The sequence below is a fragment of the Melopsittacus undulatus genome, chromosome 2 (assembly GCF_012275295.1).
Source record: "Melopsittacus undulatus isolate bMelUnd1 chromosome 2, bMelUnd1.mat.Z, whole genome shotgun sequence".
NCBI classification, from domain to species: domain Eukaryota; kingdom Metazoa; phylum Chordata; class Aves; order Psittaciformes; family Psittaculidae; genus Melopsittacus; species Melopsittacus undulatus.
In genome coordinates this window covers 119,636,205-119,653,376 of record NC_047528.1, presented here as the reverse complement: position 1 = coordinate 119,653,376, position 17,172 = coordinate 119,636,205, and the positions used below count along the sequence as shown (strand labels likewise).

The window sequence follows — 17,172 nt, the reverse complement described above, 5'->3', positions numbered from 1 at the left end:
ATATTAGCATGAAGGAGTAGGTTTTGGGAGCGAGTATTTACATAAACAGCATTTATACAGCACAACATCTGCAATTAAAAAGCACGAGCGAGCTGCTTTGCAGGCAATGCAGAAGGGGATTGCTTTATCTTAGGTTGAAGTAAACCCACTGTTAAAGTAAATATGCAATAGCAACACCACTTAACAAAGGGAACATGAATAATAACTTTTCTAATTTAAGCTGAATGTGGGAGGATATAGGTAGGCAGCAAAATAAGTTGAAAACCTATTTCCACTGTGATTCATAGAGATTTTCAGCCGTTGCTTGCATAGGTAAATCATAACAGTTGACATTCACATATTTTCACTTATTAAAATCTGATGGCCTTTTTTCTTTTGGCAATTGAAATACTGATGCTCAGCAAAGAAACTGGCTCATGGTACCGACTGTGTCAAGTGTCTTGGCTTTCAGACACAGAACTGCTCCACTGATTCTGCAAAACACCACTCACCCTTAGTGAGAGAAGTTATTTGTAAAGGGAGTGGAACTGCTTACAGAAGGAGGGGAGGATTTTAACATCACTGGAATTGTACCAGTATTGTCTGTGACTTAAGAACAATGGCAACCAAAAAGATGTACTAGTAACTGAATAAGGTTATTTCTTTGTTCTTTGGTCCTTCATTACCAATAATGTCTAGAATCGCTCCCTACCTACACATTCACCAAGACAAAAGGGAGCTCCCTGCTGCCATTCCATTTCCAGCACCTTCCTCCTACTTCTCATTCCGTATTACACAACCAGATTTGGCAACATTTTTCCTTAACAGAGATGAAAATTGGGTGTTCTGACTCAAGAACAGAAAACAAGAATGATCCAAGAATGTCCACAGAGCTCTACTACATACTATAAATGAAAGCAGCTATTGACCCAGTGCTAATATGAAGTGATCCTGAGACATGATGACACATGGGTAAAAACTATAAAGCCAAGAGTAATTTTCAAACAGTGCTTTCCACATTCTTTGGTCTTACATAGATTATGTTGTCATTGTTTCTGCTAGAGACAGTGTAAAAGTAAAACCATCCATACTAATCTGCCTAGAAGACAACTCACAAAACCCAAGTGAGGAATAGGGTAGTTGTCCATTCGCACATTTGTGTAGGGCTGCCCTAGGAGTGTGCCAGTATCATCCAAATGTTAGGTTCTTGCTTAATTTATAAACTTACTTCAATTCAAAGCAACAATTTACTTGCATTTGCAACTGATATAAATTTTGACCCAGCCATTTAGAAAGGGCACTGCTGTATTATTTCAATATCATCAACTAAATACTTGATACTGAATGCACATAAATGACAGTAATAGACACTCAAAATTCCTTTCAAGTCCTTTGCAAGCAATTTTCTTTCAGCACTGTAGAGTATCAAGATTACAGGCTGTCAGTATCATTCTAGAGACTCTCACACTACATAACATTCTCCAGTGAAGTAGAGAGGTTCATTAATAAGAATTTATTAGCATATTTGGAAGGCATCTGCAGTAAATCCTTACAGCACAAAGCTACAAATGGCTCCATGTTCAGTCCAAAGTGTGCATGTTACTTCTTAAAAGGGCATGGCAAGCATCTTGTGAAAAATAAACAAGAAACAAAGTTTTCCTTCCCCAACAAAAAGGAAACTTCTGAATTATCAAATAACAAACAGTAGAAAAACTGTATTTTGGGCAAAGCACATCAGCTCCAAACAGTTTTAATAGGCACCTACTGTGGCTTCTGGAATCATTGCTGCATGCATATCTCTAGCCATATTGGACTTCTCTTTCAGCTTTGACTGGAGTAATGTGTGTTCCACCACACCAATTTGTATATCCATATGAATGGTTTCTTGCTTCAGTTTTGTTAAGGCCTGTTTAATCTTCACTAGAGGAGCTGTTGAAAAAGAAATACATATATATAAACAGGGCAGTTCTGTCAGCTACTTCACACAAAAGCATTATTTTCTACAATTTACACCTTAAAATTGAAGAGCTGAATGAACAAAAGGGCATTCTACTCCAAAGACATGCTTGTACTGATACGTCACTTTCAATATGCAAGATGCTTTAAAGATAGAAATAGGCAATGACAATTTTGCTGTCTTCTTGACATCTAAGAACTGCATAACGATGTGCATCAACATTGAGATAGGTTTGTCAATGATGTGTTTTGCTCAGCTGAAAGCTTCATGCTGATACCTGACTTGGGGTTTGGTAGACAACTGAAGTCACATTCACAACTTACCTGTGATAAGCTATTAAACTGGTTTGTGCTTCATACTTTGTTTCTCATCCCTCACTTCCCACTAATATCACCAGAGGGATGCTGCTGCTGCTGCATCATAGTGCTCCTTAGATGTTCTCCTGATCCCTTGGCCATGCCATAATACAGAAAAGGTATTGCGAGGCAAGCAAGCAGCTCCTTTGCAGTGAAGCAAGGGTGCACTACATTTCCTTAAACAATAACACAACTACTTAACTAAATTAACTGTAATGGTTACAGCTAAATATGGGTACAGCTTGCATATTTAGCCCTGCTGTAACATGCATCAATTTACTTCTGCATTCATACTCCTTCAACATTTGCAACAGAATGCATTTATCAGCAAAGCCCCTCAACCAACCAAATCCCAAGCCTGAAACAAACAAAAGCAAATTGTTATGCAGTTTTAAGTATTAAATAAGTCTAAATATCAAGACACCAAAATGAGTTTTCTTACTGACTCCAGCCAGCCATAGTCAGGGAATCTAACAGCTACCGCCAGTAACTATTTTAGAGCAAAAGGGCTTGAACCTGCAATGTGATCATTTCTCCCAGCGGGTTGATAACTATTCCAATAACTATTCCAAGCAGAGACAAACCCCTTGTTCTTTCTTCCAGTGCTTACAAGTAATTTACCAAAGGGGGGGATCCTGGCATCTCTACCTTCTGCAGGCTTACAAAACCTTTGCAAAGAGGTTTAGACTCCTGATTGTCTTAGACACCTTTTACCATTTTAATATTGCTGTTTCAGGCTAGTCACTCACTCTGGTCTAGTTTTGGTTTTCTTTTATAAAGGCCAAGTTATGTAACTGTCACTGAGAAAATGGGTGTTTGGCTTGAGGCAAAAACATACTTACCACCATCAGTCATACTGCTTCCTTTCTCTTCCGTTTCCTGCTTTACTCTTTCTAATGCTTCTGTAATCTTAAAATAGATATTGTTTTTCTTAAACCAGATGAATTCCAAATAGGAAAAAAACCAAACCCCGATATAAAGTTATCTGCTAACTGCATTAGTTAAAAAAAATGAACTCATCTTTGTTGTTGTAAATGGAGGAACAATTCTTTTCAAAGATCAAGCAAAATGTTATTTCAATAGAACTATTGCTGTAAAAATTGCAGCAAAGAGAGGAGCCAGTTGGCCAAACAGCGTGGTGTTACTGAGACTCTGCAGATCCCAAACCAGTGAAAACAGTCTAAGTGTTACAGTATGATGGATGGAAGATTGGAAGCAATACCCCCACAGACATTCGCATGTACATTTGTTGGAATCTTGATTCACCAAATGACCATGCCAGCTTTCCTTCTGGAAGCACAAACACGTTACAAACCTGAAGTCATTGTAAAGTACTCTCTTTTTCAAGCTTAAAGAAGTAAGTGTGAAATAGAAAGAAGCTCTAATTATGCAGGATCCATACACTCTGACATCTTTGCTAGAAAACTGATTAACTGCTGTGTTACCTACTGCAGCTGGACTAGATGGTTGCTGTAGGTCCCTTCCAACAGACCTACCCTATTCTAACACATCTCAAACTTGGCTTACAATTTCCAGCACATTCTTATAGTATGATCTATTTTAAGTGACCATTCCACTTTATAACATGTCTTAATGAATAGAGTGGAGTTTTTAAACCCAAACAACAGAGCCATTAAAAATCTAATTTCTGAATTGGACAAAGGGCTGAAGTATTTATCAATCTGTTTCAGGTATTAAGATAATTTGACTAATACGGAAAAGTTACCATTTAGTCAAATATTTGCTTTTAAGTGCTTGGAAGAGGAAAGGTTCAAATAATGAATTTTAACTCAAAGGAAGAGTTAAACTTTTCTTCTTACAAAGAATTTATGGCCACAACTTGATTAATCCTCAGGAATCCTAGGATATATGTTCTACAATACAGAACATTTACCATCTTTTACAAACGGAGGAAATTAAGATCTCACAATAGTTTGCCCAATTCACAAGTTAAAAATCAATGGCAGCCCGGGTTTAAACATTAGGGACTGGACTGTATCACATCCACTAAACAAACAGATTAACAGAGAATAAATCAGAAAGAGCTGAGTTCATAGAACTGCAAACCCTAAATACCAACTCTGTTTTAAAATGAGCAAAAGAAAGATGTGTTTTACCTCAGAGAGCACTTTAGTCCTTTCAGTTACTCCTCCACTTCCCTCCTGGTACTTCTCTTTAGCCTGGAAAGAAACAGGGTTTTTGCTGTAATGACAAAGGTGAAGAAATGCATGCAGAGAGCTTAGAGAGAACATCCAAATTTGCTCTCACACATCCCAATTCTAGAAACTCTTCCACAAAGTCCCAATGACATTTACAGCACTACACATGTGACAGAACAGGCCTGAAACAGCCCCTGTAATGACTATCTTTCTGTCTGAAAGATAAGTTAATTTCATGAAAGCAGTATGAAGGCTTGTAATAGTCCTAATACACACAGAATAAATATGTTTTCCAGTAATTTACATGAGGAAATAAACATAATTTACCAGAATACAGGCAGAATTGAGTCCTGCAAACCAAGAAAACTCCTTTGTCAATAGCAAATTATGATCTTGCAGTTTCTTAAAGTTTAACAGTAAGGCAAACAGAAAGCACAAAAAGGTCAAATCCTGTTAGCCTTATTTTGACATCAGACCCACGAATAGGAGGGCTAGCCAAATGGCAGCTTCTACAGGCATCCTACCTAGGGGATCAAAAAGCTTCTCAAACAGCACTCTTTTGGCATAAAAATCAAATGAAGCAAAGAAGTAATCAGAGTGCTTTGTGTGCATTAGCACAAGTAATCAATGTAAGAGATGAGTGCTGGACTAAGACTGTAGTTTTCCCACTCATCACAGATGGGTGAACTTCACCGGGAAAGCAGAACTAGCAATTTACTAGCTGCTGAAGATTGGCAACAGATTTACATATTATCCAGGCAAAAAACCCCATTTACTTTCCCCTGTAGAACAGTTGAATAAAAACTGCTAGTTTAGCTGAAAACTATGTAATTTGACAGAAAATCAACATTTCCTCTGCTTTAAATCCAACACAATTCACCAGCTAAGACTTCTTTGCCTTCACTCTTACTTAATAGCAAGTTAATACTAGAGAAGGCAACAACAAAAGATCAGTGCATTACCTCACTCAGCAAGGCTTGTGCTGAACGGTACTCTTGAATCAAGTGCTCCAGCTGATTGTTGATGTACTTTTCCCTGCTATTGATCTTTTCCAATGTTTTGCTGATTTCATTATGGAGTTTGTCGAGGTAACCCTAGAAAATCATATTGTGAGTTGAGAGTATACAGATAATACACAAAGGGTATCAGAATGGTGCTGTAATTAAGAAAGGATATGGAAACCTACAAGTGAGAGAGGAAAATAGTATAGAGATGCTGTGTTTAGCCAACAAAAGATTATTATAGTTTGCCCACATCAAAATCATGTATTTCAAGCTCTACTGCTTCCATCACTCACTCTCCATTAATTATAAATGTCAATGACAGTGAGTTAGTCTAACAACAGCATTAGCCTTATTAGATTTTATTTACCACCACTTGTTTTCAGATTGTATTACTGTATTATTCTATTTTATCCTCTGTAGCCAGGATGTACTTACGATAATGCATAAGTTAAAGAACCCTATCTCTGTTAAACCTCACTCTTTCCCACCAGGTATTTTGCCAGTCCCACTGTCCCTCATCACCATTACTGTGTTTTACAGTGTTAGCACAGAGGAAAAAAATCAATCCAGTTCTTAACATCTATCAAATTAAAGAGAAAAGAAAACCACTGACAGAGCAGTGAAATGTTCTGCACATACAAGACATACCCTAGTTTCTTTCAAAGAAGAATCAATTCCATCCTTATGCTGATGCATTTGATCTACATGAATCCTCCAATCCTGAAAAAGATGCCACAAAGTAAAACATAGGTCAGTACAACTGCAAGTCACCAGCCTGTGTTGCTGGTGCCAGCTGCTGGGGTGGGAACAGGCAAGTGTCTGCATTTTCACTAAACCTGCTGTGCATGCATAAAACTCAACAGCAGACTTAAAACTGAACTAGCTGTCAAGCAGTAGGCCCTGTATCCAGGCCTGGATATGAGGCAGGCACAGGGGATGCACAAATGTGGTGCCCTTAAGCTGAGAACTTGAGTGTGTCCATCTCTTTGCTGGCAAGCATCAAGCTGGAGTAGCCAAAAGTAGAGGAGTAATGAAACAGTTAAGTACACTGAAGATCCAGGCAGGGGGATCAGACAGAGGAAAGGACCATAGTTGAGTGATCCATGAATATGCATGTGCTCATGAATCTAGAGAAGGCAGGGTGTGCTTTCACTACTGAACTTCAACTTAATTAGCTTAAGAGGAGGAAGAAGGCTTGGCAGCCTGTACTTGTATTTTATGGGAGCCCTACAAGTGCTGCTGAAGACTGCGCCTTGTTTGTGGCACTCTGTGTAGATGGCCGTGTCAAGGTCTTTTGTGTCTCTGTGTGATACATGCTTGACTTCACTACCAGTTGAACCTGCAAAACCAGGAAAGAAGCACCAGCTGCATCCATCACTCTGGGACCAGAGTCCTCAGGCACACAGGGCTGGGCTGCAGCACCTGAGCAATAGGAATTCCTGATCCTGGAGCTCCTGGAAGGTACAGCTACTTAAAAGGTACAGGTAAGGCACAAATCCTGGCTTAAAACAGCTGCATGCTCCTGCAACCACAGGCAGTTCCACTGATTTGAAGTGAGGCTATCCCCCTGCATAGGACACACACAGAATGACCAAAGCTCTGGTGTTTCTGTCTCTCTAACTCAGAAGAACACAGCCAAGCACCTCCAACAGTTATGCAGCCCAGAAGGTTCCCTCACTATGTGCTGTTGTGCATGACAGCACAGAAGCTAGAATGAGAAGAATCCTCTTTTCATGTTCATTTATATATATATTCCTTAAAGCCAAGAGATGGTGCATTAAATTGGAGGCTAGTAAACCTCAGTTCTTACAGTGGCCTTAATTTACCCTGTATGTCCCTATTACAGTTTTAATTTCTTACTGTGAGAATCAAGCATCATGTTCTCTGTAATGGATGGGCTTGCCAAGAAACACAGAAAGGTGGCTCAAACCAGGCAATTCTTCACATGAAAGAATGCAGTATAGTGTAAAACAGGCAAGCAGTTTGGCAGACAGTTGACAGCTTAGCCTATTTTTGGCAAGATAATTATCTTTCATTGAATTTTGTATCAATGCTGCAGATTGCTTCAACACTCCAACTAGCAGGCCACTAGAAATGAAGTTTTGGTACTGCACTGATCTGTGTGCTATACAAGCTCCTAGAAAGAGTGAATATGGCCATGCCAGTAGGCCCTAGGTTTGCCAAAGATAAATGAGTATTTCTAAGATGCTCATTCTAGACTAATTGAAACAGGTTATGGAGAGAAATACACATATCTAAGAGGTAGGTATCTGGATAGGTAAGTAAAATCAGTTCAAAAAGCACTGACTCCTTTTTGCTAAGCACACAGAGAGCCCGTGATGACTAGATCAGAGATACAGACCTACTTTCTTGTCACGTAAAGTTCAGCGAGATGAATTCCGTACAATCAACTTTTCATGTGGTTGACAAGCAGAACAGTTTGAAGATAAGCAGCTCATCAGCTCTCTTGAAGGAAGATGTTTTAATCATCATCAGCTGCTAAACTGGACTGATGGTATAATTTTTCAAGGTGTGAATACCTTGGAAACATTTAAGAAGTTTCCATAGAATGAATATATGGAAATAAATACATAGAAATAAGGGAAGTAGCAGAAAAAAAGAATTCTTATATAATAAGAACCTACTGAAAATGATTGCTTCCATGGTCAAAGTAAATGACAATGGTTTTGACAAGACTGTACCACAGAGCACATTATTCACAATATTTGGGACAGCAAAAGAAGAAATGATAAGTAAACAACACTGATTGAAATCATGCTTTAATTGCCATGTGTATACACACAAATCCATTCTCACATACCTTGTTGTCAGTCCTGACTGTAACTTTGAGCTGTGGAAGCACACGTTCCACTTCCAGATTCCACTCTACTGCATCTGTTGTGGACTGCAAAATCTCTTCATGCTTTGGAGTGTCATTCATGTCCTGTGTAAAAATCACAAAGCTTATATACAAATCATCCTCGTTTTGATCAGGGAGAGCTATTAGAAATCATGTTACAATAACTTACAGTATTCATATTCAGAGAAAATATTTATATCCAGAATAATCTAAGAGATTTCTTTAATAGCTTTCTTTGAATGCATAAGGATTAGTAATCAAACCATTTTCTCATCAAAGAAAATGGAAAATAATCAAATGTGCATAATAAGAAATTACAATAAATAGCAGAAAGAGTGGAGGGGGTGGGGGTTGTGTGTTAAAATATATTTCTGAAACAAATACCACGCTTCCCCTAAAAGTCTGCAATAATTTCTTGCAAATGGGTCTAGGAACCTTGCAGTGATTTCAGCTTAGAAACTGGCTGCACATTTCTGTTTCAAATAAGCTGATTCATTTCAGTTGGAATGCCTTCCCAAGTTAGACTATAGGAAGATTTTCAGACTTAAATACAATAGAAAGAAATTGCTGCTACAGATGTCAAAATCTCAAGAGAGAGGATTGCTGGTAACAACTTACTGATCTGTACGTTTGTCCCTTTAGAACATTCAGGTCAATAAAATCTTCTTCATTGTCTGACTCTTCTTCCTTAAGAAAAGTTGCAAAGTAAAACTTCAGTAAGTGATGAGCAATATTTCTCCATCATTTCATATTGCAGGAGCACAGGACAAGGACTATTAAATTCTGTATTTCTGAACAAAACAAGACGTGAAGAGTTTATGGCAATAGAGTTTGTATTTACTTCAAATCTCCCGAGGAGACAATATCTGGGACAAGGTGCAAGATAAAAGCTAGCCCACATTTCCCTCAGGGAAAGTGTTCTAAAGGCACATTATTTAAAACCTAAACCAACCCAAACCTAAGCCCTCTCGCATCAAATGGGCCATTATCAACAGCTGGATGGCAACTGTTATTTCTTATGGGTTTCTGAAAGCTCTGCACTAAAAATAAAACCAAAGCAAACCACAACCAGACATAGTTTTCAAGATGTTTTCTGCACTACATCTTTGGAGCTACAGAATGATGCCCCATTTTAAGCATACAAAATGATACAATTCAAACTGAGGCAATCGATTTGTTCTCTTGCCCATGACACTACATACTGGGCTGATGGTTTTATAGAATTCTCTATTATAGTCTCAAAATTGCATTTCTCAGTGACCACAATCAGCTCAGAGACTGTCACTGCATAAGTCAAGTCAAAAATGCTACTTCTGTGCACTACCCTCTGTTTATACTGAATGTCACCTGCCATTTTATCCTGCACACACTTCACCCTTATACATGTTGTCCTTCTGTAGTTCTTCTGTGAACCATCTTTTCCACCAAAGTCAAATTCCATCATCCACCTCCTTTCTAGACAAACCATGAAAGCTGCAATAACACAGGTCTTAAGTAGAACCCTTCATGACTCAGTAAAAACCTGGGAACTTATTCCTGTTACCTCATTTTTAACTAACAGGGAACACTTCATTTTATTCTGGCATGTTTGCCCCTAGTCCCCTGAATACCTGCAAGAAGTTAATGGTGACTTGACTGGGACTATCTCTGATATAGGACAATATATATTTGTGCAGCACTTAGAAGAGCACACTACAACACTACCGTAACAAGACTAGCTGTCAGAACTGAGAAACCAAACTGCAGACTTCCTGGCACACCCAGCCTCACTGGTTAATGCTGGCTACCTAAAATGGACTACTCGATCCCTCAGATTTACAGAACTAGGCTTCTCTCTGTCAGCCACATCAGCTTCAGTCAGAAGAATCGAAACCAAAGCACAGTCAATGAACCTCATTGTTAGAATTTAGCTACTACAAATACTGCTAAATTCAATCACAGATACAGCTAATACATTCAGAACACATTGATATATTGGCAGCAACAACGGACTGATAAAATTTACATTGGCATATAATTAATATCCATAGAACCATGAGGGGCCCTAAAAAGTGATGATCCACTTGGTATAAACCCAGCTCAACAGTTTTACAAACTCTGAAAAGCTTACAGAGGTGTGAGCAAATCCAGAAGTTCTTTGTAGGGTTTCAGCTGTGCTTTAGTTAACTGCTTCATCCCCACTTCCCAATTTAAACAGCTCAGACCTTAATAAGACACAGAAAAGAGCAGAGTGCTGCCTGTTTTCATATTCAAAGCTTTTAGCCAACAGCTTACATTTTGGAGGCTGCTCAGACACACAATACAGAATGTCTCTTACTCTTCTTAGAATTATTCAAGACCTTTTCCAGTGGAGACTCCAAAGCTGATAAAAATGAACCCAGACATCCACATCACAGTATCTGCATGTTGTATGAAAGCTAGGAATAAAAGGCTGGAATCTGTTTTGGCTGATAAAACTGAGAGGAATAACACAATACACAGGAAAATTGTGAGGAGAGGAAGAAGAAAAGGGAACAGTTGATGTTGCATTCCTGTAGACTATTGTGGCTTGTAAATTTGGGCTATAATCAAAGCAATATGTTAACATTACTAGTGCTTTATTTCCAACTTTTATAACCTTTAATTTTTCCCAAGCAGTTGAAAAATGTAAACTCAAAAAATGGGGTAATTGTGGCATTTTCTACCCAGTATTGCTGGGCCTTAACACTCCAGAAAACTGATGTCTCCTCAAGTTATTTACTGACACAGCAATTGAGCACTCCCAGGCTCGCAGCTTTCAGTCTTTTAGTTTTCATCTACATTTCTTTTGCAAAGATTCATCAGCTTTTGAAGAAATCAGATGTGAAACTGACTTCCTTTTGTAATTTTCACTTTATCTTCAGCTAACTTCCCTCTTCAAAAACATCTTAAGTCAGCAGTAAAAAGACTCACTTCAAGACTGACAAAAGCCTGAGAAAATGACAATGTCTTGTGATCACACTATGCCACCAGTTTACAGTGAGACTCCATCTCATAAAAATACTCTTCTGAGAAAGTCAATCAGCAAGAAACAACTTCTGTTCAACACCTACCCACCAGTAAGTCCTAAAAGCATATTTGAACTTACAGGTATATTTCATAGGCTTCTTCCTGGACAACTTCACTGTTATTATTACAGATAAAAAGAAATTAATAAAACAGTTGATCCTCAAACATCACCATCTTGTTGGTATAAAGTATTTTAAAGCACACGGAAAGGCTTATTCTGCAGAGTGGATGACAGGATATTACCATTCCATTAATGGAATATTCAGAGATGAGATGCCATGACCTTTGTCTACAGAAACAATTCTACAACCTTTATTTAGGTCTTTGTTGGTGCTTTTAAACAAATGCTCCCTTTCCAGTAGTTCTTTTCCATCTACTCTGTCCCCAAAACTTTAGACTGACTAAATAAAGTTAATGTTTCCTACTTCACTGAAATCTGAGTTACAAAGTGAGCACTCTATTAAGTAAGTGCTGGACAAATTTTACCAAATATTAGCCAATTCTGTAAACAGGGATTGAAATTTGATTTAACATCAACAGCTTGTATCAGTAGAAAACAAACAAGGACATGGAACTGTTGGAACAAGTCCAGAGCAGGGCCATGAGGATGATCAGGGTCTGGAGCACCTTCCGTATGAAAACAGGCTGAGAAAGTTGGAGCTGTTCAGCATGGAGAAGGCTGCGTGGAGACCTCATAGCAGCCTTCCAGTATCTGAAGGGGGCCTACAGGGATGCTGGGGAGGGACTATTCATGAGGGACTGCAGTGATAGGACAAGGGGTAATGGGTTAAAACTTAAACAGGGGAAGTTTAGACTGGATATAAAGAAGAAATTCCTTACTGTGAGGGTGGTGAGGCACTGGAATGGGCTGCCCAGGGAGGTTGTGAATGCTCCATCCCTGGCAGTGTTCAAGGCTAGGTTGGACAGAGCCTTGGGTGCCATGGTTTAGTGTGAGGTGTCCCTGCCCAAGGCAGGAGGGCTGGAACTGGATGATCTTAAGGTCCGTTCCAACCCTGACTATTCTGTGATTCTATGAATTCTGAATCTATATAACTTTAATGTATGGTTAGATTCCACTTCACTTTATATTAACTATAAGTGCACATAAGTCTCTCCCAAAGACTTAATAACCTTATCTGAAAGGAAACAGAAAAACTCTACAGGAAAGCTGATGATGCAGGAGTAGAGATGCAGGAAAAAAAAGGCAACTGAACCACTAATAGAAAAGACTTTTTAAATAAAGATGAACAAAATGAGCTACGAGTAAATATTTCCTCATAGTTGATCAATTACAATCAAAACCAGCCTCATGTAAACCTACCACAACATCCTCTTCAAGCTTATTAAGTATTAATTCTGCATCATCTTCTGTTATTTCTTCTTCTTCTAGCTCTTCTGTTGGATATACTGGCCTGAATTATTTCAAAGGACAACAGAGCTTTTAAACACAGTAAATGACAAATACCTCTGTAAATTGCTCCTAAGCAAACAAACCGTTTTATGAGAAGTATGGATGACTTGGAATATTACTAGATAAGTGATTAGTGTCTCATAGTTAAATAAAACTAACATCCTTAAAAGTCTTTATCCGTGTTAAAAGTAAGGCTTAGTTACTATTCCAAGCAGTACAGTACATTCACACTACAAAGGCATTTGGGGACTAACTTTTGACTTGTTTTCTCTTTTGGTCTAACCTCTTAAAATTCAAGCGCAAGTCACCAGAGACTTCTTTTCAGCCTACAGCTGAATCTGCGTACTGAACAGAAGTAACAGTGAAGTATTTGCAAGGTAGACATTATATAGCTATATGCATTTCCCTCAGACAGCAAAGGAGTGAAGTAAAGAACACTTTTAAAGGAATTTTCATATACCTGAAATTATCTGTCATCTCATTTCTCCCAAGATTTCCTTCAGATTAAATACTCCAAGTTACTGTAGACTACCTGTAACATGATCACATACAGTGTGTACTTCCATCTTGAGGAAGAATTTAGCTATTGATTGATAGCACCTAAAAGAACATCAACTCAACTGTCAGATTAACAAGGAATTGTGCATAGGAAAATGACCCAAAAAAGAGTCATCAGTCAAATCTTTATTGAGTAGCTAAGTTTAGTAGCAGCCCAAACTCATCCTTGGTGGTGACAGACTAAATTGTATGAAATTGCAATAGGAACTAATTGGTCCCACTACTTCAAGCCTATTAGAATTCTGCATCAAGTAAGCCATTTTTAGGAATTACTATGTTTTGTCTTTATAATTACAACTTACATTTGTATAATGCATAAGAGAGAAGTCTTGAAAGTGTACTATACCTTTTCCAGCTAAAGCCAGTGTATTTCAAGGCTTCTTCAGCCAAACAATCAAGAACATAACACACTTGCTCTCCACAACCTGCCTTTAATTTTGAGGGAGGAAAATCCACAGGCCTTCCCTAAAATAAAGAGATATGTTGTTTACTAGTGGCTGCCCATCAATCCAAGAAACAAGATTTTTTACACTAAACCCAAAGCATCCATCGTGCATGAAGATTTTACTAATGTTAATTCATATTCTTCCCCCATGCAATTTCAGTCAGGCAAACATAAGGGAAAACAAGCCAAGGAACAGATGCAGAAGTCTTTAAGCACCTGGTAAAAGCATACTCATAGGAAGCAGAAGGGTCAGAAGGGAACTAGATGGTCAACTGTACAAGTGATGTGCTGGCAAGGTAAGAACTGCTATGGAGAAACTCAGGTACTAAGACTTTCAACACTGCCTTGTTTGTTCCATGTTTTACTTATTGCTGTTCTGCAGAATAAGCATTTTAGTTTGTTATGGTTTAAGTCCTTTAGAGAACAGTGTTCTTAACATCATTCACAGCTGCACCACAGTGTAATCATACACAAGATCATACCTCCCATAAGCTGATATACTCTCCTGACCTTTGGGTTTGTTTTCTTTAATATTGAAAATAATCCCAATAGTTCTGGCAGTTTGTGCAACCTTTTACTCCTTCACAACAAGAAACTAATAGAGGGAAACATGAACATAATTCTAAACCATTTCCTTCACTGTGAATTTTATCCCTGACTGCGGCAGAAGCAGGATCACAAGCACTGTGTAAGCTTCCCAGATAAAATCTTTGTAAATTATACTGCTAAACAAGAGAAACCTCTGTGGCACTACAAGAAGTAAACCAGATTTAATCCATTTCACAGAATGTGGAACAAAACTAACTGAAATCATACATGATTTTGTAGTGGCAAAAAAAAAACAGCAAGTAAGTACAAACCATATGAACTTCCAGTTAACAAACTTATGGATACAAAAATCTGCCCAACCCTTGGAACACCAGTCAGGAGCAGAAGTGTGTCACTACTGTTGTTCCTGAAGGTGATGCACATGCTTGAAATACACTGGGGAAAACAGCAAGTTTGACACTTACAAATGACCGCAATTGTGAGAGTATGTTGGATATTATCGCATTGGGATCATCGTATTCCTGTGGCTGTTGGAAGGGATGTCCTGCTTTAGTGATGAGCCAGGCAGCGAGCATGCAGAACATAAAGAACTGCTCTCCAGGATTAGTGGGCAGTGCAAAGTAGTGCCTGTTTAAACAGAGGGAAAAGATGGTAACTATTCTGCTATTACAGAATCATAGCAGCACAGGCTAGAGAGAAGCTTCTTTGACTCTTTCAATGAGTGATCCATCAGAACTAAATTCACAGTGTTTAGTTTCACACATAACACAACAGCAGACTAAGTTTTCTACATGAAGCTCATCTGTTTGATTAAGCTAATAATCAACATCAGACCTCCAAGGAATCAAATGGAAACTGGGTACTCCTCTCCCCTGCCAGCAGGCTTACATAGCTTAACATTTCCACATAAGCACAAGTTACCCCTCTTATTTGCCTGAACAGTTTCTAGTCATGATGATCTCAACTCCGTTCCTATTTAAGGGATGCAGAATCCACCCCATCACTTCATAAATTACCACCATTAATTAAGAGCTTATGAAGAGACTATACCTCCTTAAAAATAATTAAAGAAATTGTGACAGCAAGTGACTGCAGGAACACTTGAATGGCCCTTCCTTGAGAAGGGGAGAACAAACTTACTGAGGCCTCATTGCTTGAAGAGATGTGGCCTCTTTCTGCATATTGATCTCATCCATGACACAGGACAAGGGGTGATGGGTTCAAACTTAAACAGGGGAAGTTTAGATTGGATATAAGGAAGAAGTTCTTTACTGTAAGGGTGATGAGGCACTGGAGTGGGTTGCCCAGGGAAGCTGTGAATGCTCCATCCCTTGCGGTGCTCAAGGCCAGGTTGGACAGAGCCTTGGGATGGCATGGTTTAGTGTGAGGTGTCCCTGCCCATGGCAGGGGGGTTGGAACTGGATGATCTTAAGGTCCTTTCCAACCCTAGCTATTCTGTGATTATGCACAGTAACTGCACCTGCTGCTCCCTTATCAGCACTCTTTCTGACAACAGCATTACAACCAGTTCTTTTTGCTCCAGAGTTCCCTGGACTTCTTCCTCTTCCCACATTCCTCAGGAGTGGCAAGAGGCTGGTATACCTAAATCAGTGCATTAGTCCAGATCAGGAGCAGGCTTTTGAAGCCATCTTCCTACCCATCCCCACCTACTGTGATTTGGATTGCTTAGAGCAAGGTACACAGACTGGATATTCTTTGGATCACAGTAGATCAGAAGATGTGGTCCTAACAAGAATTCAGTAGTCAGAACACAGTCAGGCCCCCAAAAGTATAAATCAGAACCCAACGCTTCCCTTTACAGCCACAGTGCTTACTACAGTGGACAAAGGTTTCCTTCCTTGCTCCAAATATACTGATGATCTTACAGCTGGCTAAAACCAGCCCATAGCCACTGCGCTCATACTCAAGGCAATAATTTGGACTACTTTTCATCTGATACCAAAATGTTGCTATGGAAGGTCACACTGTGACAAGCTGCCCTGGAGCCTGGCTGAAACGGACACATGGATCTGAGTTACTTGGCCAAGTGAATGTTGGGAGCACAGTGGTCCCATTTCCCAAGTTTCCCGTCTCCCACCCTAATCAAAAAGAAACAAATTTCAGATGAAACAAGTATGTGTCAGATATGATAAAAACAGGCTTAAACACAGTGGGGGCAGGCCCCCTTACACACACCCCACAACCAGTTACCCTGAATACAAGAAACTCATTAGGGTAGAACTATTTCTTGCACAGATACACTGTCACTCTAATACTCAACCGGGGGTAGGGCAGCTCAAGTCACTATTCACTTTCCACACCCCACCATTCAGAGAGACCCCCGGCCCCTGCCGCCCCCCGCAGCCACACGAACGAGTTCGGGGCCAGGCCGCCGCCCAGAGCAGCGGGTGAGGGGCACCTGGAGAGAGGCCGCATGTTGTGGGGCCGCAGGGCCTCCTCGTAGCTCAGCAGCTTCAGCTTGTCCAGCAGCTCCTCCATCAGCACGAACATGTGGTAGGCTGCGCCCGGGCCCCGCTCGGACGCGCCCTCCTCATCCCGGACACGGTCCCGGTCCCGGTCCCGATCCCGGTCCCGATCCCGATCCCCTCCCTCCGCCCCACGCTTGCCCCTTCCACCACCCGCGGCCTCCTCCGCCATGTTGGAGCACCATCACCCGTAACCAAGGCAACCGGCCCTACCAATCCCCTCGTGCCTCAGCCTCAACACCCACCTCCTTGCCCAATCAGATGCTCGCGTTGCTCCGAGAGGCCACGCCTGTTCATCGCTATGCACCAATGGAGGCGAGGCATGCCGGGGTCAGTGTCCAATCAGCGCCTCACCTCGACCCCAATGCCGAGCTCCTCCGC

General features: G+C 40.0%; 1 protein-coding gene across 1 annotated transcript; it reads right to left on the bottom strand.

The window, feature by feature from the left end:
- Positions 1 to 1,473: 1,473 nt before the first annotated feature.
- Positions 1,474 to 16,908, bottom strand: IFT57 (intraflagellar transport 57). The gene is made up of 11 exons (XM_034060117.1): positions 16,725 to 16,908; positions 14,770 to 14,932; positions 13,658 to 13,776; positions 12,664 to 12,754; positions 8,934 to 9,002; positions 8,277 to 8,399; positions 6,104 to 6,175; positions 5,414 to 5,545; positions 4,410 to 4,472; positions 3,135 to 3,201; positions 1,474 to 1,908 (listed from the first exon to the last, which is right to left on the bottom strand). Exons 1-11 carry the CDS (start codon positions 16,814 to 16,816, stop codon positions 1,730 to 1,732), a joined length of 1,170 nt encoding a protein of 389 aa, XP_033916008.1. The 5' UTR covers positions 16,817 to 16,908; the 3' UTR covers positions 1,474 to 1,729.
- Between the last annotated feature and the right edge of the window lie 264 nt (positions 16,909 to 17,172).

Coding starts and splice junctions, on each gene's coding strand:
- IFT57 (XM_034060117.1), bottom strand. CDS start 16,816: ATGTTCGTGCTGATGGAGGAGCTGCTGGACAAGCTGAAGCTGCTGAGC. Junction 9,003..12,663: donor AGCTTGAAGAGGATGTTGTG/GTAGGTTTACAT, acceptor ACTTTTCTTAAG/GAAGAAGAGTCAGACAATGA. Junction 3,202..4,409: donor GGACTAAAGTGCTCTCTGAG/GTAAAACACATC, acceptor ATCTATTTTAAG/ATTACAGAAGCATTAGAAAG.